The 25,114-nt window shown below is 36.3% G+C and overlaps 1 protein-coding gene across 3 annotated transcripts in view; it reads right to left on the minus strand.

Annotated features, from left to right (window-relative positions):
* Tsp74F (Tetraspanin 74F) overlaps positions 1–25,114 on the minus strand; it is a 67,049-nt gene that overhangs the window by 20,038 nt on the left and 21,897 nt on the right. Inside the window, exons 1-2 of one of the 3 annotated variants that reach the window (XM_072525855.1) lie at positions 12,585–12,634; positions 10,040–10,124 (exon numbers count right to left, since the gene is read on the minus strand). In XM_072525855.1, coding sequence (XP_072381956.1) covers positions 10,040–10,117 — 78 coding nt within the window. In that variant the 5' untranslated portion in view covers positions 10,118–10,124; positions 12,585–12,634. Of the gene's footprint in view, positions 1–10,039; positions 10,125–12,527; positions 12,635–25,114 lie in introns of those variants that run through there. The other 2 variants (XM_072525856.1, XM_072525854.1) reach the window with 2 other exon arrangements.

Below are 25,114 nucleotides of genomic sequence, written 5' to 3' on the forward strand. Positions count from 1 at the left end.
GAGGAACAGAGCCTAAATATGTAAAATATTTACAAACTACAAAGAATACTGAGAAAACCCAGACTCCCAATATACGACGAAAATGGAATTGTATACTTCTTCGAGGAAAAACCCGAATTGATAAGAAGGACACTCGAAAAAGAGTGCACACGAAATTATCAACCCAGACGAAGATGTAGACTTCACCGAAGAAGTCAGCGAAAAACAATAAATGCGCAAATAACCAGAAGAGATTATCACTCCAACATAGTTACAGGAAATAAAAAAAATCACTGAGGAAAGCACCTGGTTTAGACGAAATCTCAAACAGAGCTCTGAAGTATCTACCAGTGAAAGCGCTGGTATTTTTAATCAATATAAATAATGCAGTATTTGAATATAGGGTCTTCCCAAAACGAAGGAAGGAAGCCCACGTTATCATGGCACTAAAGGCAGGAAAGGACATCACGTTCACACCAAATTACAGGCCGATAAGCTTACTTTCAGCAATCAGCAAGATTATACAAAAAGTCATAATCACTGAATCTCTAAAAATCATACGAACAAGCTGAATTTTCCTGAAAAAGTTAATTTTTAGACCCAAAAGAAGCTACACAAAAGTTTGCCAATTCTACCCCTGGTCTTCTCCCTAAAACCGCCTTCGTAGGGTACAAGGGATAAAAAAATGTTTTAAGCTAAAAATGTAGCTGAGATAACGTTAACCTTTTGACGACTGTCGGTATGCTGAGATGACCACCTTTACAAATATTTCTTTTAAACTTCCCAGCGGCTTTAGTCATACCAGGTGTATAATTGGTTACCTATATTATATTCTAAGTGTTTAACCAAGGTCTAACCAGTTTAAAACCGATTTGATTAAATCACATTGACTGGATAACATAATTAGTCAAGCACACATTTGAAGCGGGCGTTCGGTGTTGACACAGCGACATATTTTAATTGTTTTCTTGTTTATTCAATTATTATTAATTACAAAAATTACGGGTAAATGATATTTTTGAAGTCTATTTCACACTAAGTACTGTTATTTTCATGAATACATTTAATTTTTTTTGTGGGTATGTGGTATTCTGGTACGACGACAGGGAACTTTCTATACGAATTCTGCCAATATGCAAAATCAAAAGTGGAGCTTCAGGTATTTGGAAAATATGCCCCAAAACGAGATTGACGCCTTATTGAATAAATTTCCAAGTGACCAGGAGTCAATTGCCTCTGATATTGAAAGCGTCTTGGGAGATGAATTGGATGTTGATGAATTTCAGTGACCAAATAATGAGTATGTCTTTGATATTGGAAATATGGACATCATGTTTGAAGACCAAATTAACAATTAAGATAAAACAACCAATACTCCAAATAATCAAGAATCAGAATCGGATAGTGAAGACGATATACCGCTAGCAGTACGGCTAGCAAAGCGAGATAACTCTATATTTTGCACCCAAAATAAAAGTTATATAAAACCAACAAATCTATTTATTGAAACTACAGGCCCAAACATTCCAAATTCTGCAGAGAACCCCACATATTTGTTTTTGGAACTATTTCATGAGGATCTAATTCACCTAATTGTATTTCAAACCAATCTATATTACGTTCAAAAACACGGAGTAGGAAATGGATTTACACCTACCACAGAAGTCGAAGTCAAACATTTTTTGGGGTAAATGTATTAATAGGTATAAAAGAATTGCCCAGTTACAGAGATTATTGAGTATTAATATTACAGAGATTGGCCCAGTCACGTGATGAATTACGGGACCCTTTCATCAGTTCGACTATGTCACGTAAGAGATTTGCTTGGTTACTAGGCAATTTATATATGGTTAATAATACACTGCAGCCAAATAAAACTGATCCCGGATTTGACAAATTTTACAAAGTGCGACCCTTACTAACTAAACTTACTGAAACGTTTCTTGCAGCACTGAATTTACATGCCCAATAAATCTATAAAACGTGGCTACAAAGTATGAAATAAAGCGGATTCATGTGCGAGTTCCAGATATATACCGGTAAAGTGGGAAATTCTACCGAAAAAAACTTAGGATAACGAGTCGTACAAGATCTAACAAGGGTCTTAGTAAATAAACACCACCGAGTGTTCTTTGACAACTATTAACTGTAATGATCTTTAGAGATCTTTATTGTCGGATGGAATTTAAGCACGTGGAACTGTTAAAAAAAAAAAGGATTTACCAGAATTCAAAACTGACAAACAAATAAATTGAAGAGATTCAGATTACCGTATTTTAACAGAAGGTCTATCTGCGTTGAAGTAGATGAATCGCAGAAGTGTAATTCTTTTAGGAAATTACCAAAAGCCAGCAACAAACGAAGTTGTAAAGAGAAGAAAAAAAGACGCTAGTCTGAATGAGGTTTCATGCTCACAAATGGTAGTGCTCTACAACTCACGCAGGGGACGTGTTTACAAATTTGACATGCTGAAAAATCTTTATGAGGTGAATCGTAAATCACACAAGTGGCATAGAATATTTTTTTATTTTGTGGATGCTTGCGTTGTAAATGCATTCATTCCATTTTAAGTTAGAAGTCAATCCAAAAGGATTGATTCTCTTTGAAAATATTTGAAAGAGTTATTGGAGTTCCAGAACAATTTAAAGTCTTCTCATATGCCTCAAACAACTACTTCTTTAAGATGTGCCAACTGCAGCACGACAGTTGCTGTACAACCTAGTTTTTATTTCTCATTTAATTTTTTGTTACGCCATGTTCCTGCTGGTATCTTCAGAATACCACATCCTGCAGAATATATTTCAGGATCAGCATTGTTAATTTTGATTGCATTTGTTTTAAGAATCTACTATAAATAAATTTCACAATGATCCTAATTTTTTAATTAAATAAAAATCGGGCTTTAAAGAGTTAAAAAAAACATATATCAACACTTTTTCTATAGAATGAATCGTTCCCTTGGAAACAACGCTTAAAGGACCGGCGATTTAAAATTTGTTACGCCTGCAAAATCAATTTTTTTTAATAAAATTTGTATTAACTAGACAGTATAAATTCAATAGCTTTTGATCAGAGTGTCCTATAGACAGAATTTTTGCATTTTGCCGTCAAAAAACCGTTAGAAGCAGAAAACTTAGAAGAACCGTATCTTGCTTAAAATTAGTCATAGAGTCTTTTCCAGTAAATTACTTTAAAGGTACTTAGTCTCTTATTATTTAATGTACCATTTTATTTACTAAAACTGCGTAGACAAGACTTATAGAATAATTTGTGCTAAACAATAAAAAACATGGCTCAAAAATGGTTTGAGTGGCGAACTTAGAAAAATTGTATTTCGGTACTGTAAGTCCTAAAGACTTGTACCAAATGTTATTTTAAAGAGAGAGGATAACAGTTTTTTTCTGCAAAACAACGTCTATACCCCCGTGTAAAAAATTATGGGTCAAAATACTTTCCTGTAGATGTGAACCTACAAAAACTACATAGAATGGAGCCTAGTACAATTCCGGTTCCTAAAAAATAATTGAAAAATATCGACCAAGAGATGTAAAACTGCTAGAGTTTTACATCCTAGACTGCTAGAATATCAGGCGGTCGGAAGTCTCCGAGGTGGTATCTCCAATATCTAATTTGCCTACCTTTAAATTGATAATTTTGTACCTAGGAAATTACAAACACTCTTGGAAGCATCAAAGGACTGAACCGATTAAAATTAGAAAAATATAATTTATGTTTATACTAGTACTAAAAATATTTAATATATATATATATATATATATATATATATATATATATATATATATATATATATATATATATTATATATATATTAATATATATATATATTTATATATATATATTAATATATATATATATATATATATATATATATATATATATATATATATATATATATATATATATATATATATGTGCAAAAGTCTAAGGATATTTTAATAATTTGACAATACCAATGAGAGAAATTTCATGATCATATAAATTTGCTTGTACTATAATTGTTGATACTTGACACACACTTCTTCTCAAAAAAAAAAATTGTAAAACTGATAGCAATGCGTGTTTTAGGATGTTTTTTATAAGGCACAAAAAAAATCGACATTTTTATGTTTTGTTTATTTTTAATTTTAGTCACTTAGTCATACCATTCTTGCTTAATAGGTGAGTTAAAGATATTGTCTTTTTACCATGCAGCGACAATATTTAACGTTGGACGAGATGAATAGAGCCGTGGGTCTCCTTCAAGCTGGTATGCGACAAAGTCGTTTGTTACGTAGGTTTAGAGACACTGGGAGTCCAGCCGAGCAACATCCAGGACGTGGTTGCTCTACAACCGTCACTCAAGAGCGATATTTAATTTTAAATGCCATAAGGCAGCCAACAATCACAGCACCCGAGCTTGGTAATGAATTACAGCCTGCACATAATGTAACAATTAGCAGCAGTACTGAGAGGAATCGTCTCCATGAAGCCAATCTTCGTAGTCGGCGACCACTGAGATGTCCACCTCTATCTAGAGGCAATCGCGCTGCAAGATTAACCTGGTGTCAAGAGTTTTAGAATTGGACTGACAATGACTGAGCCACAGTTTTGTTCATCTTCATCTTCAAGAAGTGTATGCATACAGAGGTGGTACATTAATGGTATGGGGCGAATCATGATTGACGGAAGAACTGACCTCATTTTCACACGTAGCTTTATCACAAGTTAGCAATATTTGGACACTATTCTTGGAGCTGTTGTGCGCCCGTTTGCTGCTGCTCTTGGAGAAAATTCTTACTTTATGCATGATAACGCTCGACCACATGTTGCACATATTGTAACAAACTGGTTGGATAACGAGGGTATTGATGTATTGCCGTGGCCAGCACAATCACCGGACTTGAATCCCATTGAGCATGTATGGGACATGCTCCAACGTAGAATTGCTCCACATATGGGCAATATTTACAATGAGTTTCAATTAAAAGAGCTTCTGAGAGAACAATGGACACAACTACCTCAAGCAGACATTAAAAATGTGATTCGGAGCATGAACAGTAGGTGTAGAGCTGTGATAAACCAACGTGGTGGCCATACTTTATTTTAAGTTTATATTTCGTATTTTTGACATTTTATGGTGCTATGTGAAACATGGGTGATTTGCAATATATTTTTTTTGCTCCAATTTTCTGTTTTTTTTTGCAATTTATGGTTTTGGACATATTAAACAACAATTTAAAATACAAATTTTGTATTACTTTTTTTAAGTTGATTACAGATAAACAAAATACGTCTATTTATAAAAATATCCCTAGACTTTTGCGTTGTATATATATATATATATATATATATATATATATATATATATATATATATGTATATATACACATACATATATTATTTTAAATCGATTAAACATCTATGTAAACATTGGTGACGTGTTTCTTTTTAGCATCACGTGCCACATCCATTTAAATATGTAAGCATTCAGAATAATTACAGCAAGCTAAACTATTTAAATAATTTTTTATGTGTGTACGAGCTATTGTTCTAACAATTTTTAATGTAATAGGAAAAACCATATGTATATACAATTCAAGCGACAACGTCGATGTGTGTTAATTTTTCAATCGATTTGGTTTGGTGGTTGACCAACCAGGACCAATTTGGAAATCCATTAGCAACACTTTTGAAGCAGTGATAATTATTATGTATAGGATGTGAGAAGTAGTAAGAATCGTTTTAAAAACAAATTTTTACTATTTTATTCAAAGAGTAGACGATAAATATAAATAATTATGTTATTCCTTTCTAACAAAATTGTCAGAGATTCTTCTTCTTGAAATGATTTGCTTTTGAATAGTATTCATAAATATCATTGTACTTATAAAATGCGTACAGAAGCCTACACTCTTTAATAATTATCAGTACCAGTAGTTTCTTCGTAGCTTTCTAAATAAGAGCTGAGGTGCTTTTCCTAACAACTATCATATGATGTTTTAAATGCAAATCTGTGCAAGGTTTTGTACCTCGTTTTCGATCTATATCGTTTTCTACATATGCTAATATGTTTAATCTCTCTAAGGTAAGGTTTATTTGGGAACTAATAACTATCTTCACTATCTTCTTCTTCCTGTGCCGTGCTTGATTATCGTGCGTTGGCTATTAAATTGGCTAAAATATTTTGTGGACAGCAGCTCGGAATAGGGATTCAGAGGATCTGAAACACTTTTAAAGCCATGTTCTAGGTTTCTAAGCGATGACGTTCTTCTTTGACCTGGCCTTTATTTCCGTCTATGTTGCCTTTTTTTTAAAGTACATTATATCTTTTTGAGTAACGGATAATACGGCCAAAATATTTTAGTTTGCTAGTTTTAACTAATCTGACCACTTCCGTAACTTTTTCCATCTACTACAAAACAAACTGGTTAAGAACTTGATTTACTCGACTCACCCGTAGGATTCTCCGATACACCCAGATTTCAAAGGCTTTCAGTTTTTTGGGGAGGCGTATCCGTTCAAGTCCAACCTTCGACACCATATAAAAGAATAGAGAACACATAACATCTTACTAATCTGATTTTCAGTCTCAAAGTAATTTTGTTTCCACGTATTATTTTCTTCGTCTTAAAAAATGCAGCTCTGGCCTTCTCATTCTCATATCTCACCTATTCTAATTTATTTTCTAATATCTTAATTTTCATTTAGATTACAACCAAGTTAAGTAATACTGTTAATTTTGTTCAATTGTGCTCTATAAGTTGTTACCACTTTCGGTTGTAACTCGATACAATCCATTTACTCCAAGGCTTCCACAAAGAAACATAGCAAAAATCGAAATAAAACGCAGATTAATCAGGGAGTAAAAAATATTCTAAGACCTCCTCATCAAAGCAGAATACAACTGCCTCTTGGCGTCAAAAAGGCCGGAAGTCAACAAGTTAAAGCAGAACAAAGGAGGAAAGTTACGGCCATCATTGACTACCGAGACAAAATTCACCGAGATGGTTGAAAATTCTGGAACGAATACAAAATTCCAGACAAAAAATACAGCGCCGATCTCAACTCAGAGTCAATAACAATATCATTAATATTTCACAGGATAAGGCCGAGATCTTCAAAAACTCACTTAAGGCCGCGCTAGTCTTTTCTAATAACCCCAATATAAGCGAGCGATTTAAAAGAGATACCGATAAGAGAATAAAAGACCTACTCTACTACCCTCCAATGCGCATGGGACCTCATCCTCATCCGATGGTGACTCCTGTGCTATAGGACACCGTCAGGCAGATGTATAACTTAGGTTAAAACACATCTCCTGGTCCTGATCGTATTTATGGAAGATGCCTCAAAAAACTTCCAGGGAGTATTCTCCCGCTGCTTACAAACATAATCAATGCATTCCTTTTATTAAACTAGAAAACCAGAAAACCCCCTACCAGCACTAAATCCTACAAACCTATCTCTCTGCTCAGAATTCTGCTAGAATTCCTAGACGCACATCTTCTCATCTAAAACTTTCAATTTGGATTCGGAGCTAAACACTGCGCACAAAATGCATTGATTAAAGCAGAAACCTTCATACCAGAAGTCTTCCATTAAACAAATAGGTACGCCATAGGCATCTTCCGCGATGTCCAGAAGGCCTTCGATCAGGTTTGGTATACAGGCCTCATCAAAAAGCTTTACTCTGCTGGACTACCTACCCCCTTTGTAAACATAATCCGTTCCTATCTCTCCAATACGACAATCCGTATCAAAGTCGCTAACACGCTATTAACACCATTCACTACACAAGTTAGAGTCCCGCAGGGTTCACTTTAAGTACCAATATTATACACACCCCATAACAGTGACATCCTCCACCCTTTGACTAGATCAGAGTCAATATTATAATGTGATGACGATACTGCACTCCTCTCTGCAGGAACATACAATGGGACGCTAAGCCATGCGTATATGTTCGATAGAGCAAAGAACCAGTTAAACAGAATTGTCAGATGGTAAAACAAATTGAAAGTGACAATCCCTCCAAAACCACAATAATTTTATTCAAGTCCGCTCTCAGCCGCGATACTGGGAGGAACCAGTTAACCCTCCTAGGAGAAAATCTCGATTTCAGAAACTCGGTGTTTTACTTGAGAGTTCATATTATCAGAACTCTCAACTGGAATAATAACATAAAAAACACCCTAGACAGGGTAAGAAGAAGAGCTAGACTCCTGGGCACGCTGTCTGTAAAACTCGGAAATACCTCTACTAAAACTCCCTTACACACATACAAGACTTTCATCAGGCTTTCATCATAGAAAACAAAACGTGTATCTACCCGTCACTAAATCCTCGCCAAACTATCACGGTTGTGGCAACAGAAAGAAAAATCCTCATAAGATAACGTGCAGATTATCCGTCAGCACTAATTTACCAAATTGCGAATATACCATCAATAAAGGACATAGTCCGCTATCTCAGCAAAAGATACATCCTCCGCACAATAGCCGACTCCAACAACAAAGCTAAGCTAACTCTAAGGACTCCTTGCCACCGTCGAGGGCACATACTCACCAGGCTTCCCCAAACAAAAGTTCCGCTCCCTGCAGCCATGCTTCTACACTTTGCTGGCAACAAACTTGACTAGTACTGCGACATCATCGAAGCAGCCTCTCTCAAATACTGCAGATAAACTATATGCAAGCCAAAAACGCCAATTCAGAGTCGTTCCTAGTATGGCTGGTAACACCGGAGGTACCTTCTGTTTAGGGTTTAGCTGGATAGTGGATAGCTTTTTAGTGGAAAGTAACAGAATGGAGAGAGAGACAGGTGTGAATTTTGTTACAGTAAGAGAAATGATTGAGAGAATGATTGAAAATAAATTAGTTTGGACTAACATACACAGCTATATCCGTGCAGTGATCAAGAAAAAGGAAGAGGAAGAAAGACTGCTAAACCAACGCTAAAGGTAAAAGTGAATGATGCTGAAAGGTGAAGCTAGAAAAGTGGGTCAGACTGTATGAGTTGGAATGCGTGAGTCAGACTGTGGGGAAGAAGGAAATGCCCATCTGGAAATAATGCCGAACTAGGAGCGATGAGTGTCTTCTACGCGCTACCTGGAACGAGACACGGAACCTTCTTGCTGATGAATAGAGTGTGGATGTGTATGAATGGAGAATGAATGAATAAAGGTAGTGATTCGGAAGTGATGCCGGCCTTACAGCGGCCATTCCGCTTCCGGATCGCTGGATGACAGAGGAGGGTCTGGTTTAGCAGGTAGGCGTTCGGCGTAGACTCGGCGACGAGAGGGCATTTTAAAGTACCTCGGGAACTATCGCCGGGAGTACGAAGAACGAATCCTGCACTAAAGTTAGTCAGGCGGCGTCCTGGACTGAGATGTCTTTTAAAGATTACAGACCCCCCCCCTCTATAAAGACAAAAAAAAAAAGCTGGATAGTCCATATTCTCCCTCACAACGGTACTTCCACAACACCACTATCAAAGCTTCTGTTCTATAGTCGCATACTACTTCAAAAAACACTCACTCGCAACTATAGTTCCTCGAATTTTTTTTTGTAATTGTCTCATCGTCTAATATCGTCTAATCAAAACCTTAAGACAGATCTACAAAATACCTATAGACAGTTTTGTTATATTCCATTTGGTTGATTTGTTAAACTAAGAATATAGCATCTATAGTTGATCTATTTCCTTGAAAGCCTTATTGCTCTTTAAGGATTATAATATTTTTATTAAGCTTGTTGGCAAATATTCTGAATAGCAGTTTAAGTTGTGTTATACCTATCAAGTATTTTTAAATATTTAACGGATATTCTACTGCTTTACAACAACAGTAAAAATTTTAAAAATTAAATAATGTGTATTATGTCACATGTAAAATTGTAATTTGTAATAGTTTTATATTGTACTATACTGTCATCGTGTCAGTGATCTCGACGTCGTGACACGGAAGTCGAATAAAAAAAATTATCAATTAGCAAAATATAAAAGTTTCTTTCAGCGGTTTTTGTCTTTAACAAATAACTAAAATGTTTATATTCATACTTACAAATATTATAAAATTGACGATAAACAAACTGTATTTTATAAAATTGCCGCAACCATCCAACTTCGATCCCCAACCCATTTTGATTCTGCAACAGAAATAATTTTAAAAGTATTAACATTTCCTTAAACCTTTTTTAAAATACTTATTCTACTAGAAAAAATTTATTATGCGGGTCGCCAATATTATGTCAAGGGCAATTTAAATTGCTAAAAAGTTCTAATCAGTTAAAAAGTTTAAAAAGATTTTGTTGCAGTAAAAGTGTATTACAAATTATGTCAACTTGATTTACCATGGTCAACAATTGATAAGGATCAAAGTAAAATCTTTCTCCAGAAATAGTCGAACTTTGTAAAAATTTAATATAATTAAAATGTTATTAATACTCCGAATTTGTTATCAATTTTAAACGAAATAAAATAATAAATCCGTAAAATAGTTTCGAAAATAATTCAGATTTCTGCCTTAACCTGAGCCTTCTAAAAATTGCAAGGCAAAACAGACGTTGATAAAGATGTTAATAGAGACATGGGGAATCTAAAATTTTCTAAAATTTTAAAAATAAAATAAATTCTGTTATTGTGGCCATCCGTTTTTTTACTATTGTCAGCAACAATTTGAATATTAAAGTCGTATATATTTTAATTTGATATGAACACAGATTGGGATCAGTTTTTTTAAATAGTGGAGTGTTTTTATTAATTGTTATTGTTGTTATTAATTGCATAGTTATAAACTATGCCACAAAGATATTTAGATATTGTCCAATTGCAACATATTGTGAGATGGATCAATTAAGGGTTTAGGCAACGTGAAGCTACTCAACGTTTGAGGTTTTCACAAAGTGTTGTGAATAAGGGTTGGAATCGGTATGTCACAAATGGTGTAGCCTCATATGTTCATGTTAGAGAGCGACAACGGAGTACCAACCCAGTTGATGACCGATATATGCGAATTATTGCTAGACGGAACCAACATATACTGCTTCTCGCATTAACAGAGCATTGTGTAACGGCACTGGAAGAACAATTTTAAACAAAATCGTTAGCAGCAGAAGGTTGCATATGATTGGCTTAAGAGTAAGAATGCGTTTATCTCATCCAGTACTAATTAGGTAACATCGCGGATTGAGAAGACTATGGGCTGAAGAATACCGTAAATGGACAATCAATGAATGAAGAAACCGTTTATTTACAAATGAGTGTAGATTTTGTATAAACAATTCGGATGATAATATTTTGGTTTACAAAGAACAAGGAGATAGGTACAAAGAGGATTATAGGGTTCCTACAACTGCTTTTGGGAGAGGCTCTATTTGCGTTTGAGGTGGTATTTGTTTTGACGGCCGCACCTAAGTGGTTCCGACAAATGCTAATGGTATGTTTGTCTAATAGCCTATAGTGTTAATATGACAAGCCACACTGCTTGGCTATTATATAAATAAACTGATGGAACAATGGACCAGCTACGTTTAGACGTAATATTGCTAATGTATTACTTATCCGAAATAAAACGGAATAAGTATACCAAAGACAGCATTTTTCTAAAGATAAGTATTATACCTATGGAATTGCGCCACGATCGACTGGATCATTGTGTTATGCCTTAGGTACCTTTTATGTTCGCGTTTTTCGTCGCCTGTCGTGTGGCGACTAAAAATGCGAGTTTTGCAGATCCAGACCTCCTTCTTTACAGCTCGTAACGACATTGTCAAGTAATGTTTGCAGATCTTCTTAAGTAGATGCTAGGAGTACTGTATCGTCTGCATATCGCAAATTATTGATGACTTCATTGTTCACAATTATTCCTTCTTGTTTTTCAGAAAATGCATTTCTAAAATTTCTTTTTAAGTAAATGTTGAAAAGCAGGGGCGACAAGAGGCATCCCTGCCGTACTCCTCTTTTATTATTAAGAGCCTGTGATTTTAAACTGTCTACTAAAACTGATGTTGTTTGATTCCAATACAAATTTTTAATTATGCAAACGTCTCTGCCATCCAAGCCAATGTCTCTTAGAACTTCGATCAATATAGAGTGCTTAACACGATCAAATGCCTTTTGGAAGTCAATAAAAAAATAGAATATGTATACAGATATATCATGACATTTTTAAGCAAGTACGTTTATTCCAAACAATGCCTCTCTCGTTTCAAATCCATTATGGAAACCAAACTGTGTCACTAAGGTATTTCCCGCATTTATTATACGTACGGTAATGTATTACCTTCAACAGTATCTACGAGATTAAAACATTCAGCAATAAAAATAGCAAGACTATATACAGAAAAAAACGACACAGAACGGTAAAATAAGAATCCCAAGAAGAACAACAAAAAATATTGATATAACAAGAAGTAATTATAATCAGAAACTTGTCCTTTTTTTAAACGGAAGAAGAAGTTTTTAAATCATTTTTCCTTATAAACTTGTATAAATTGTAAAACTAATCAAAATCAAAACAAATAATTGTAAAATATTAAATAATACTTAACAAGTAGCGTTGTCTAGAAATTATTTTAGAAATCACAATTCAAAGAGAACAATATTACCAAATTTGATTTTTCTTATTAAATTAAACTATGTGGTCAATAGTAATTAACTGACACTACTAAATATAGATAGTGTACCATTTTATTACTAGATAAAAAAACAAGTGTAAAACAAACGACATAATTTAGATACGAACAACAAACCTGTCCAAACGCCAGGGGCGTACAGGAAAACCTCATTAAATTGTTATATTATTTATGTTTAGAAATCGTTTTAAAAATACAAACTAACGCAAAAATACAAAATTATTTTATTTCTATATAAGTTATCTTTCAGTTATGATTAGCAAAAAGTTATATGTTATAGCAATGATCGCAGTAACATGTTTATACGAGAAAAATACGATCAAATACTTACAAAGGTAAAGGAAGCCAAAGTTTGTAATATGAACTGAGATACAAGTTCGTCAATTACGTAAACAAGGGCGATGATTGAAAAGGTACACTATTATAAATAATGTTAAAACCAAGAAGCTCGCAGAGAGGAGAGTGGATGAAATTGCTGAGCCGCAGTACTTCTGTACGACCGACAAATTATTTGACAACATTCATTCCGCTCATATAGGGACAGGGCGTTATTGACTATTAAGTTTGTTATTATTTTTTCACAATTTGAGCCAAAGTAAAGTACATCTAATTATATTATTTTATTGATTTTAGTTATGGATCCTGAACTGAAGAGAAAATATTGTATTATAACAAGGGAGATTTATTTATTACTTTGCAAGCAGTGTAATTAAACAAAGAAAGTGCAACGAAAAGGATAGTGCTGAGGCCAATTTTAACAAATAAAATGAATTGTGTGAGCTAGATTAACCTTGTTATTTCATCCTTAATATCAGGATCATATAATAAAATTCACCGTGCTACGTGCTTAAAAACAAAGTCAACTGAAGAAGTGGCCTATCATTTATTCAGTATTTTCTGTTTGTTCGGCACACCTATGATTTTACCAAGCGACTACGGCGAGGAATTTAAAAACCTCACCACTCACAAAGTCAAAGGTATATAGAAAAATCGAACCAAGATGTAAAAGACATGATGGTTGCATAATTGGCTGGCCAGAACACAACTATAAGTTAACCTATAGTTAGTCTGTAGTAAGTCTGATATAACTTAGTCTAAAGGTTTATAATTTATTCAAAGCAATAAAAATCGTTCTCTGATTTCTCTACCGAAAGATTCGGTACTTCCTAAGGAACTTCTGTTCAACATTAAAACAGAAAAAGAACTACAAAAGTTGTGCAATCAGAAGAATTTAAATGAATGTGAAGATGAAATACCAAAGATAAACAATAAGAAAAAATGTGTGTACAATATGCGAACAATAAATTTCAAATAGTCATAAATATTCAGTTTGTTACTTACGTATTATCTGCTCTAAAGCTGACGAAGAAAATAGACAAAGAGAGGAGAGCATAACATGTAACCAATATTTACGAAATGGGAAGATAAATAATAAACGAAACGGGGCTAAATTTAGACTGAAAAAGCTAGGCCAGAATATTGCCCTTTCGAATTTAACTTTACCACCTGTTGATGCAGGAAGAACTGTTATCGTACGAGTACCTGATGTTTACAGAAATGGACTAACTCTGATACATGTGTAAGCTGTTGTATTCATTAATAATAACTCTGGACTATTATTAATGAATACATCATACTGACATCATCAGACATCATATTGGTATATAACACATTCAGATCAACTGTTTACCATAATTTTAAAATTATTTTCCATGAAAAATGGAATTTTATAGTGTAACGTTTTTATTGTTTTATGTAGTCGCTCTTTATCTTTCAAGTTAAAAACATTTATTTAAATAGTAATGTAGCTTTTCAAACGAGGATTTCGACTAAGTGAATAATTAAGATATTGTGATATCTACAATAGATCTTGCTCGAATTATTGCATTGCTACAAAACAAAAGAAGTCAAGTTTAGTATCCAAAACTTTAGGTATTCCAAAAACTACAGTACGGGAGCTTTCCATCGTTTTATAGAGACCCGTACATACTTACGCCGACCTGGTTCCGGTTGTTGAAGAGTTACCTTGCATAGAGATGATCGTTTTATTGGAATTTAAATGAGAGAACTGTTAGAAGACGCCTCAATGAAAGAGCACTAATGGCAAGAAAGCCGGCTATTGTTCCCGAATTACAACTCAGACACTGTGGAATTATTTAATTTTTACTGGACAACATCAACACTAGGATATACAGGATCGGAGCCGAATTCTCTTTACTGATCGCGGTTCTGTGTGGAGTCTGGCGGTGGCCGAGAGAGGGTTTGGAGCCGGGGAAATGAAAGATATGCCCAAGCTTGTATGTCCCAGAGAAAAAAGTTTGCTGGTGGTGGTGTAATGGGTTGGGCTGAAATCTCATTTGAGGCTCCAAATTATTTTCATCAATAGCCCCCTGAATGCTCACTATAGGAATATGAATGCTATATAGAGATTGTTTTGGTAGAAGTGGTAGTTCCATTTGGTCCATTCATTGTTGACAATTTCGTCTTTATGTATAAAAATACACGGCCGTATGCTGCAAGAATCATGACAAATTACTTGGGGGAAGTAGAAATTAATAATCTAGAATGGCCAGTCTGCAGCCCTGATCTAAAGATCATCGAACACCTTTGGGATAAACTTCATCGTAGGGTATGTAAATAATATGAACGTATTTCTTAAGTTTTTATTCAAAATTTGTTACTTTCCCTTCTAAATCGTATGCAAACGGTTTTTGATGTTTTAGGGCATAACACCCGATATTATAAATTTTTTTTTAAGTTTACTCGTAGTTTTTATTATTTGTAATTCGTTTCGATTTTACACTATTTTCTTTTATAGTGTTCTAATTAAATGATGCTAAGTAATCAATCAATAATGGACATTTTTTGTTTTAAAAATGAAAGATGTCAAGTATATAATATGAAACAATGCATAAAACTTCCAATAAATTATTATTTTCGGAAATTTATAAGGAGGCCACTTTTTTTGCCAGTCTGTGTATAATCTGTTATCATATATGCCTTCTAAAATTTCTCATTGCTTGGTTTTGCATGTAAGATAAGACGTACCTATACCTAACACAGAGGTAGTCGAAGCCCCAAAAGTAAAATTGTCATCTCAAGTGCCGTTTTATAGTTAAACCGTTATAGTTACACCGTTATAGTTACACGGTTTTTTAGTTTGAGGTGTCGTTAAGTTGTTGAACAATTAGCACCCATTGATAATGGTAGTGACTTTACTGTTATATATTCGTTGTTAGATTGTTGCACATTGGCGCCCAACGGAAGGCCCAATCTCACATACCCACCAAGGATTGGAGTTACTTTCAGGAAGTTCGAATAATAAATTATATCGGGGTGTAACAGGTAAACGCACAATTAGAAATATCTCGAAAACTAAGGAGAACTAAATCATGAAAATTGAAATGAAGGGGTTTTGAAGATTGAACTGTTTACTGAAAATATTTTCATCTATTTGCTACTTCCGGTTATACCTAAAGTTGTTTATACCCATACTAATGGGACATCCTGTATATTATTCATTTTAGACATATTCACGTTATTTTGAACCTTTTTGGTTAATACTTTACTATACCTATTGTGAACCGTTTTTGAGTTGTAATAGTTTTTATATGAAATTTACACTTTTTTAATTAATGTATTTTAACTAATCAAATAATCATAATAATTTAACTTAATAATCAAATACAGCTGTACCGTATAAAGTGTAAAGCTGCTTTTTTTATTCTACATGGTGCTGTCAAAATTGGCATAAAGCCGGAATACTAAATATTTGTCGTATTCCTTTTTTTTCAAATGAGACACCCTGTATATCATCCATTATTTTAGAAGATTACGTTTCTCGGTATCAATCTTTATTATCCTATCTCACCTTACCTATCTCTGTTATTGCTCATGTTACATGGTTACCTTGTTGTATGTCGTTGGGTGACAGTCATTTTAATAATTTGCTAATTTTCTGACAAAATCATAATGGCTTACTTAGGATATTGTTACAGATTACGAGAGGCCTCGATTTACCTGAGCGACCTTCCAGAACCAGTGCGAGGGAAATCCAGTTTGCCTTTACCGTTTCGCCATCGAAGGTTTTGGATTTTTCGAGATAACGGCACTGGTATATAATAACGGAACTTTATTTGGAAGGGAGAGTTAATTCGGACGACGCGCTCGCGATAAAATGTTACGTTCGCTTTTTAATAAATTATGTATGTTTAGTGAAAATAAATAAATATCAGTCATTGTGCTTTTTAATAAATTTAGATAAGAACCTTTAGAACAAGACATTATAAATTAAAGACTTAACAATTAATAAATTCACAACAAATGGTGTCAGAGTGAGATCGAACATAAATTAGACTTATAATAATAATACAAGTGAATATAAAATAAATTGTGAAAATGGCTACGATTTATGAGCTGACAGTGACTAATTTAAGAAGACATCTTGAAGACAGAGAATTAGCTTCTACCGGAAAAAAGGCTGAGTTAGTCCAACGACTAAAGAACGCTTTGCTAGAAGAAGGACTAGATCCAGAGACTTATATATTTGAAGATGCTGTCATCTCGTCGATTTCGAAATTAGAGAACAAAGTTTCCGGCGACATCGCATCATTGGAGAACAAAGTATCCGGCAACATCGCTTCTTTAGAAAGCAAAGTTTCTAACGAGATTTCTTCTCTGGAAAGCAAAGTTTCTGCTAACATCTCTAAAGTCACTTCTGAGATGTCTGCCCTCGACGATAGAATATCTTCTTTAAAAAATCAAGTTGCTGCCGATATGTTGGCCTTCGAAGAAAAGATGAAAGAAATGGAAAGGAAGATGGAGGAAACAGGGACAGCAGAGAGAGGTAACAATCCGATTACAGTGGAGATAAAAGAAGACGAGACGAAATTTAAGTTGGAGACACGGCCGAAATTTGAAGGAAGTGGAGGTTCTATTCATGTTAAAGTCCCAACTTTCGACGGAAAATCATCATGGAACAACTACATGAAACAGTTCGAATCAGCCGCAAGAGCAAATGGATGGTCTGAAAAAGAAAAGGCTGTAAACCTGACTATCGCCCTTCGAGGAGATGCCTTAGATGTGCTTCAGACCATAGCCGTAGAAGAGACCGATAATTTCGAACAACTGAAGAAGAGGTTAAATATGCGATATGGCCACGAACATTTGGAGCATGTATATCAGTCACAGCTTAAAAATCGTAGACAGAAGAAAGATGAAGCTCTTCAAGAATATGAGGTAGATATTGCCAGATTAGTACGATACGCTTATCCAACAGCTCCCGAAGACATGATGGAAAAATTGGCCGTTCAAACGTTTATTGATGGTCTTCGTGATCATGAAATGCAGAGAACACTGCGATTAGCTCGTCACAAGACGCTGGTTGATGTCCTATCCGCCGCCCTCGAATACGAGTCAGCTACGCAGGCCTCTGGCGGGTACAGTAAAGTTAGGACTGTAAAAGAGGAAGGAGACGAAGATAAACTTGACCAGCTCTTTAATTTGATGAAAAGCATGACATGCAAGAAAAAGAAGACCATAAAATCAAGAAACTCACCATCAGGAAAACCAGAACGAGTCAACCTTAGGGGGGCAGCTTCGACCCGGAACTCTTCCAAAGACCCTCTTATACTAATAGCTTCTTTGAAATGTCGTGAAGATAGTGTATATGTGGATGGAGACATAAATGGTAAAAAGCATACGTTGTTGGTGGATACCGGAGCGACCAGAACCATCATACGCCCGACAGTTATAAACAGCCGAAAGAAACTGTTACCAACGAGGTTGCGACTTCGGACCGCTACAGGTGAAAATGCCAACATTCATGGAGAAATCCAGGTACAATTGGGAATTGGAGCAGAAAAGTTCGTCCATACTGTTATAGTTGCTGACATCGAAGAGGATGTTATATTAGGAATGGACGTAATGAATATGCATGGATTCCAATTGGATTTTAAGAATAAGGTAATCAAAGTTGGCAACGAGGAGGTATTTCTCCATCCACATAATGACAACACTGTGCAAGCAGCCATTACAGAAGATACAGTCGTGCCTGCAAGAAGCGAAACGATCATAGTAGCGCGGCTACAGGGATTTGTGGACGAAGGGAGACCTGTTATGATGGAGCCTTGGAACCACGACGATGAGGTTGGCCGTGGAATCATAATTGGAAAGGAATTGGTGACTTCGGCTAAGGAAATTCCTGTGAGACTTATCAATGTCAACGACTACCCAGTGACCATAAAGAAAGAGACAAAAGTAGGAACTTGTGTACCTGTGACATCCATAATCCGTCAGGCGACAACATCTGATAATTCCAACGATAAATTCGACCAAATGGTTGCAGTCGCAGGACAGTCTCTAAATCAGATGGAGAAAAGGAAATTAAGGGAATTTCTTCGGCAGTATCGCGATATTTTCGTACCGAAAGGAGGAAAGACGGGAAGAACTAGTGTTGTTAAGCATAAAATTGATACTGGTAATGCTAAGCCAATTCGTCAAACAGCTCGACGATTACCACAGGCGAAAAGAGAGGAAGCTGAAACGATTGTTCAGGAAATGAAGAAAGACGGGGTGATAGAACCTTCTACGAGCCCATGGGTCTCTCCGGTGGTCCTGGTTAAGAAGAAAGACGGAACGACGAGGTTCTGTGTGGATTACCGTTTGCTGAACAACGTTACCAAGAAAGATAGTTATCCTCTGCCTCGGATCGATGACACATTGGACACATTGGCTGGAAGTAAATTGTTTTCCACTTTGGATTTGAAGTCTGGATACTGGCAGGTAGAAATGGACCCAGTAGATAAAGAAAAGACAGCCTTCACCACAGGATCTGGATTGTGGCAATTCAACGTTATGCCATTTGGACTCTGTAATGCTCCTGCGACATTTGAGAGGCTTATGGAAAATGTGTTGAGAGGGTTATCTTGGAAAACATGCCTGGTTTATTTAGATGACATAATCGTCTTGGGGGAGACATTCGAAGATCATTTGAGGAATTTAGAAAACGTTTTTAATCGACTTAAAGCTGCCCAATTGATGCTAAACCCCAAGAAGTGCCAGCTATTTCAAGGTAAAGTCAATTATCTGGGTCATATAGTCAGTAAAGAAGGAGTGGCCGTGGATAAGGGAAAAATCGATTCCATTAAGGAATGGCCAAAACCAACTGACAAACATCAAGTGAGAAGTTTTCTTGGACTATGTACTTACTACCGGAGGTTTATTAAGAAGTTTGCAGATATCGCTAAGCCATTAACGCGACTTACAGAGGAAGCAAGAGAATACCGCTGGGATATAGACTGCCAAAATGCCTTTGAAACGTTGAAAAAGCATTTAATAACCGCACCAATTTTGGGGTATCCACTGCCAGAAGGAGAGTTCATCTTAGATACGGATGCAAGTAACGTGGGAATTGGAGGAGTGCTGTCTCAGATTCAAGGAGGACAGGAACGAGTCCTCGGATATTTTAGTAAAGTCCTTTCAAAACCTGAGCGGAATTATTGCGTCACGAGAAGAGAACTTCTAGCAGTAGTTAAATCAGTAGAGCACTTCTACCAATACCTCTATGGCAGAAAGTTTCTAATCCGAACCGACCATGCCGCCCTTAAGTGGTTGATGCAGTTTAAGAATCCAGAGGGTCAGATAGCCAGGTGGATCGAACGACTCCAAGAATACGATTTTAAGATTGAGCACCGGGCCGGAGTTAGCCACAGAAACGCTGATTCTCTTTCCAGAAGGCCATGCCCAGCAGAGTGTTCCCACTGCAACAAAACGGAATCCAAGGAAGCAGCAGTGCTAAGAACGACGATTGTCAACGACGACTGGACGCCTACTAAGATAAGGGAAGAACAAGAGAGAGATCCAGTTATACAGAAAATCCGAAAATGGAAAGAGGAAAACCGTCGACCACCTTGGCAGGAAATATCAAACCTATGCTCAGTAGTTAAGACGTATTGGGCCCAGTGGGACTCATTTATCATCGAAGATGGCTTGCTCAAACGAGTCCTGGAAAATGATGACGGTTCAGAGAAGAGAAGACAGTTGGTGATCCCAAAGAGCAGAATAGCCGAAGTACTTCGTCAGTTACACGACAGTCCATCGGGAGGGCATTTTGGTGTAAGGAAAACCCTTCAGCGAATTCGGGAACGGTTTTATTGGATGAACAGTTCCGACGACGTAAAAGACTGGTGTAAGAAATGTACTATTTGTGCTACGAGTAACGGGCCTCACCGGAAAAGGAGAGCTCCTATGAGACAATATAATGTTGGAAGCCCGTTTGAAAGAATAGCTTTGGACATTGCAGGGCCATTTCCAGAAAGTGAAAATGGGGGCAAGTACATGTTGGTAGTAATGGATTACTTCACTAAGTGGGTCGAGATTTACGCACTTCCAGACCAGAAGGCCGCCACCGTTGCAGATAAGTTGATCCAAGAATATATCAGCCGATTTGGAGTGCCTTTGGAGATCCATAGTGACCAAGGCAGGAACTTCGAAAGTGATCTATTCCAAGGAATATGTGATAGACTAGGCATGAAGAAAACAAGAACTACCGCGTATCATCCGCAATCGGATGGTATGGTAGAACGAATGAATAGGACAGTTGGCAAGTATTTGACAAAGATGGTGTCCGATCATCAGCGAGACTGGGACCAATACCTTCCGTTCTTCACAATGGCCTACAGATCTGCTGTTAACGAATCAACGGGCCAGACACCAGCCAGAGTCCTATTCGGACGCGAAATGCGACTACCTTGTGATCTAGAATTTGGGTGTCGACCTGGAGAAGATGTAGCAGGTGAAGATTATGTGATCGAATTACGAAGAAGAATGGACGATGTACATGAGTTGGTCCGTTCCCACCTTCAGATCGCTAGCGACCGAATGAAGAAACGGTACGATACACAAGCCGAAAAGGGTTGCTTTAAGAAGAACGACAAAGTATGGCTGTATAATCCCAAGAAGCGAAAAGGTTGTTCTCCCAAATTGCAGCAGTTTTGGGAAGGTCCATACCTCATCATGGAGAAGATCAACGATGTCATCTACCGAATAAGCAAGATTCCGAGGGGAAAACCGATGATAGTACACCATAACCGGTTGGCATCTTTCGAAGGTGACCACGACGTAGATGAAGAAGTGGAAGTAAACCAAGTCCAAGATGTGTCTGACCTCACGTTTGAGGAATTCATGGGTGCCTATGGAGGTACCGGTAAAGCGAGACATGGTGTTACCACTGAAGAAAAGCAAGATCTACTCGCGCTCCCCGATGACTACTCGCTGGCCCTTACCATCCCGGCCAGTATCAAAGACGCACCAGGGTTGGCATCCGTCTTTCGAAGGAAGTTTGGTCGAGTTGCAGAACTTCAATGCCAAGTGCCAGCTCCCGGTAAAACCTTGAAACTCCAAGATGCATCACGTTACCTTTTCTACCTGGTAACAAAAGACACTGCCCGTGACCAACCTACCTACCGAGATGTATGGGAAGCCTTACTTCAATTGAGAGGGCACGTACTAGAGTCCGACGTGCAAAAGTTAGCCATGCCAAAGTTGGAGTGCCGCCAATTAGATTGGAGAGTTATCCGAAATATGGTGGAGGAGATCTTTAAAGACACCGAAGTCCAGGTGTTAGTCTGTTGCAATCCGCATAGTTACTGGTGCGGAGAGAAAACCGTCCCTTGTCATTTTTATACAACTGGAAGTTGTAAAAGAGGGTCCAGTTGCCGATACCAGCATACCGTTCCAGTTCTAGTCCCAACAAGGTTCCAGGAGGAACCATCTTTTGAGAGGGGGGCAATGTTACAGATTACGAGAGGCCTCGATTTACCTGAGCGACCTTCCAGAACCAGTGCGAGGGAAATCCAGTTTGCCTTTACCGTTTCGCCATCGAAGGTTTTGGATTTTTCGAGATAACGGCACTGGTATATAATAACGGAACTTTATTTGGAAGGGAGAGTTAATTCGGACGACGCGCTCGCGATAAAATGTTACGTTCGCTTTTTAATAAATTATGTATGTTTAGTGAAAATAAATAAATATCAGTCATTGTGCTTTTTAATAAATTTAGATAAGAACCTTTAGAACAAGACATTATAAATTAAAGACTTAACAATTAATAAATTCACAACAATATACAAATGATGACCCTCCAGCTCTAATTTACATCTTAGTAGATTTGCTTTTATAACTATATATTGGCTTTTTTGAAGAAATTAACATGGTAATTTCTCTAAGGGTTATATTAAATTGGTGCAGCATACATTGTATTGAGAACAAATGCTAAGGTCAAGCAGATGTATAGAGCGAGCAATATAGTACAAGCGATTAAATCCCAACGTCTAAGATGGGCTGGCCATGTCCATAGACTCCCTAATAACCGCCTTGCCAAGTTAATATGGGAGGAAGCCTTCACAGGAAGAAGGCCCTTAGGACGTCCACGAATGCGATGGAGAGACAATATATGGTCAGATCTAAGAACAATGGGGCTGCCCACTGACCCAACTATTATGGACGACGGTTCATAATGGAAGTAAGTTGTGCAGTCAGCCAAAACCTACCCCGGGTTGTAGTGCTACGAGAAGAATAAGAAGAAGAAGCATACGTTGTAAATCATCTTCACTTTGAGAGAGTAGTATTGCGTCGCGTCGTCTGCATAGCAGATTATTTTATGTTGTTTTTCTCCCATTTGATTATATAGTACTGATAATAAACAAATGTGAATTAACACCAAACTACATCGCTAAACTCACAAGAAGTACCAGCCGTCACTTATTACACCAATAAGTCAAAAACATAGAAATGAGAAGAAATATGGGCTAATGATTATATTACTTGCCCATCGAGAGCACTGTGAAATACTTAGTATAATATTTCAAAGGTCGTTACTAGGAATACATGTTTGAGCCAGTTTAAATAACTCTTCAGCTCCGTCAAAATACTCGTTGTTTTATAGAGCGATTGTGCAACGAATACTTTGAAGTTGACTCATCAATGAGTCAACAACTACATGTTGACAATGTTGACAACAATGCTGACGCATCAATGAGTCAACAAACTAATTCAATTGCTGATAGGCCTATAAGAGGTCTTCTTTTGTCAAAACAAAACAAAACAATTCTGTGGTATACCACTAACCCATAAAGTAGAAAATGATCCGGAATCAAGAAAAGAAAATTAGTGTTAACTACTACGCAAATATTTCAGGCCTATTAGTACTCACAATTTCAGCAAATTGAATCGCGTATGGTTATAAATGTTTTCACTGGACATGCTTTCTCAGATATCGTCACATATCTGCAGAATAATTATTTGTCTAAGAAATGGTTCTAAAAATACCAGGCATAAATTTAATTAGAACCTGATCAGATAACAGTAAATATAAGTAACTAAAGAAGGGATGAAACTTTTAAACGAAGATATAGGTAATTACAACTTTTTTTATGAAATGACATTTCACCTTGTACAGATTTTTCTTCTTTATACCACTACAGCTCTTGATGTGCCTTGGCTTCTCTTTAATGATCCTTTCAGAATTTAATATATATAGCCAGTATTCTCCATGTGGGGAAAAATTCCACATGCCATTATTATGGAAGAACGAAGAATACATACAGCAAAAGGCCTAAATAAATACAAAGAAATTCAAAAACACATCAGAAAGAAAATTCGAGAGGCAAAAGAGGGGTTGCTCTCCGACAGATGCAAGAAAATAGGAGATCTGGATAAAAAGTATGATAGCTTTAATTAACACAAAAAATCGAAGAAATGACAAGTTCCAGAAAAAGCTCAAGAAAGAATATCTTTAAAAATGATAAAGGAGATATTATTACTGATATGAAGAAGAGATTGGTTCACTGGACCAAATACATCCAAAAGCTATTTAATGATAAAAGAAAAAAACTAACTTTAGAAACCACACGGGATACCGGATCACCAATATTACGGGAAGAAGTCATATATGTCATCAAAAACACAATAGGGCAAAGCTATAAATGTGCCCATCGAATTATTAAAACTCATTAATGAAGATGTTATTAATTTAATGGTTGAATTCTTTAATCTAATATATAAGACTGCCACAATCCCCAGATAATGGCTGCAATCGACCTTTGTGGCAATATCCAAAAAGTCAAGTGCAATATACTGCTTAGATCACAGAACAGTAGTTTTAATGAGTAAAACTCCTAAATATAAAATAAGTGACACACAATTGGGCTTCAGAAATGGTATGGACACAAGAGATGCTTTGTTCTGCTTAAATGTGCTGGCCCAGAGATACATGGATATAAATCAGATCATGTACTTATGTTTTGTAGATTTTGAAACGGCATTTGATAAGGTTCAACATAAAACGCTTGTAGATGTATTAAAAAGTAAAAATACTGACAGTCAAGATATGAAAATTATATCTAATCTATATTGGGATCAAACTGCCAAGGTAAGAGTTAAAAACCAGAACACCCAAAATATCAAAATACAAAGAGGAGTCCGCCAGGATTGCGTGCTGTCAC

Source organism: Diabrotica undecimpunctata, chromosome 3 (assembly GCF_040954645.1).
Source record: "Diabrotica undecimpunctata isolate CICGRU chromosome 3, icDiaUnde3, whole genome shotgun sequence".
NCBI classification, from domain to species: Eukaryota; Metazoa; Arthropoda; class Insecta; order Coleoptera; family Chrysomelidae; genus Diabrotica; species Diabrotica undecimpunctata.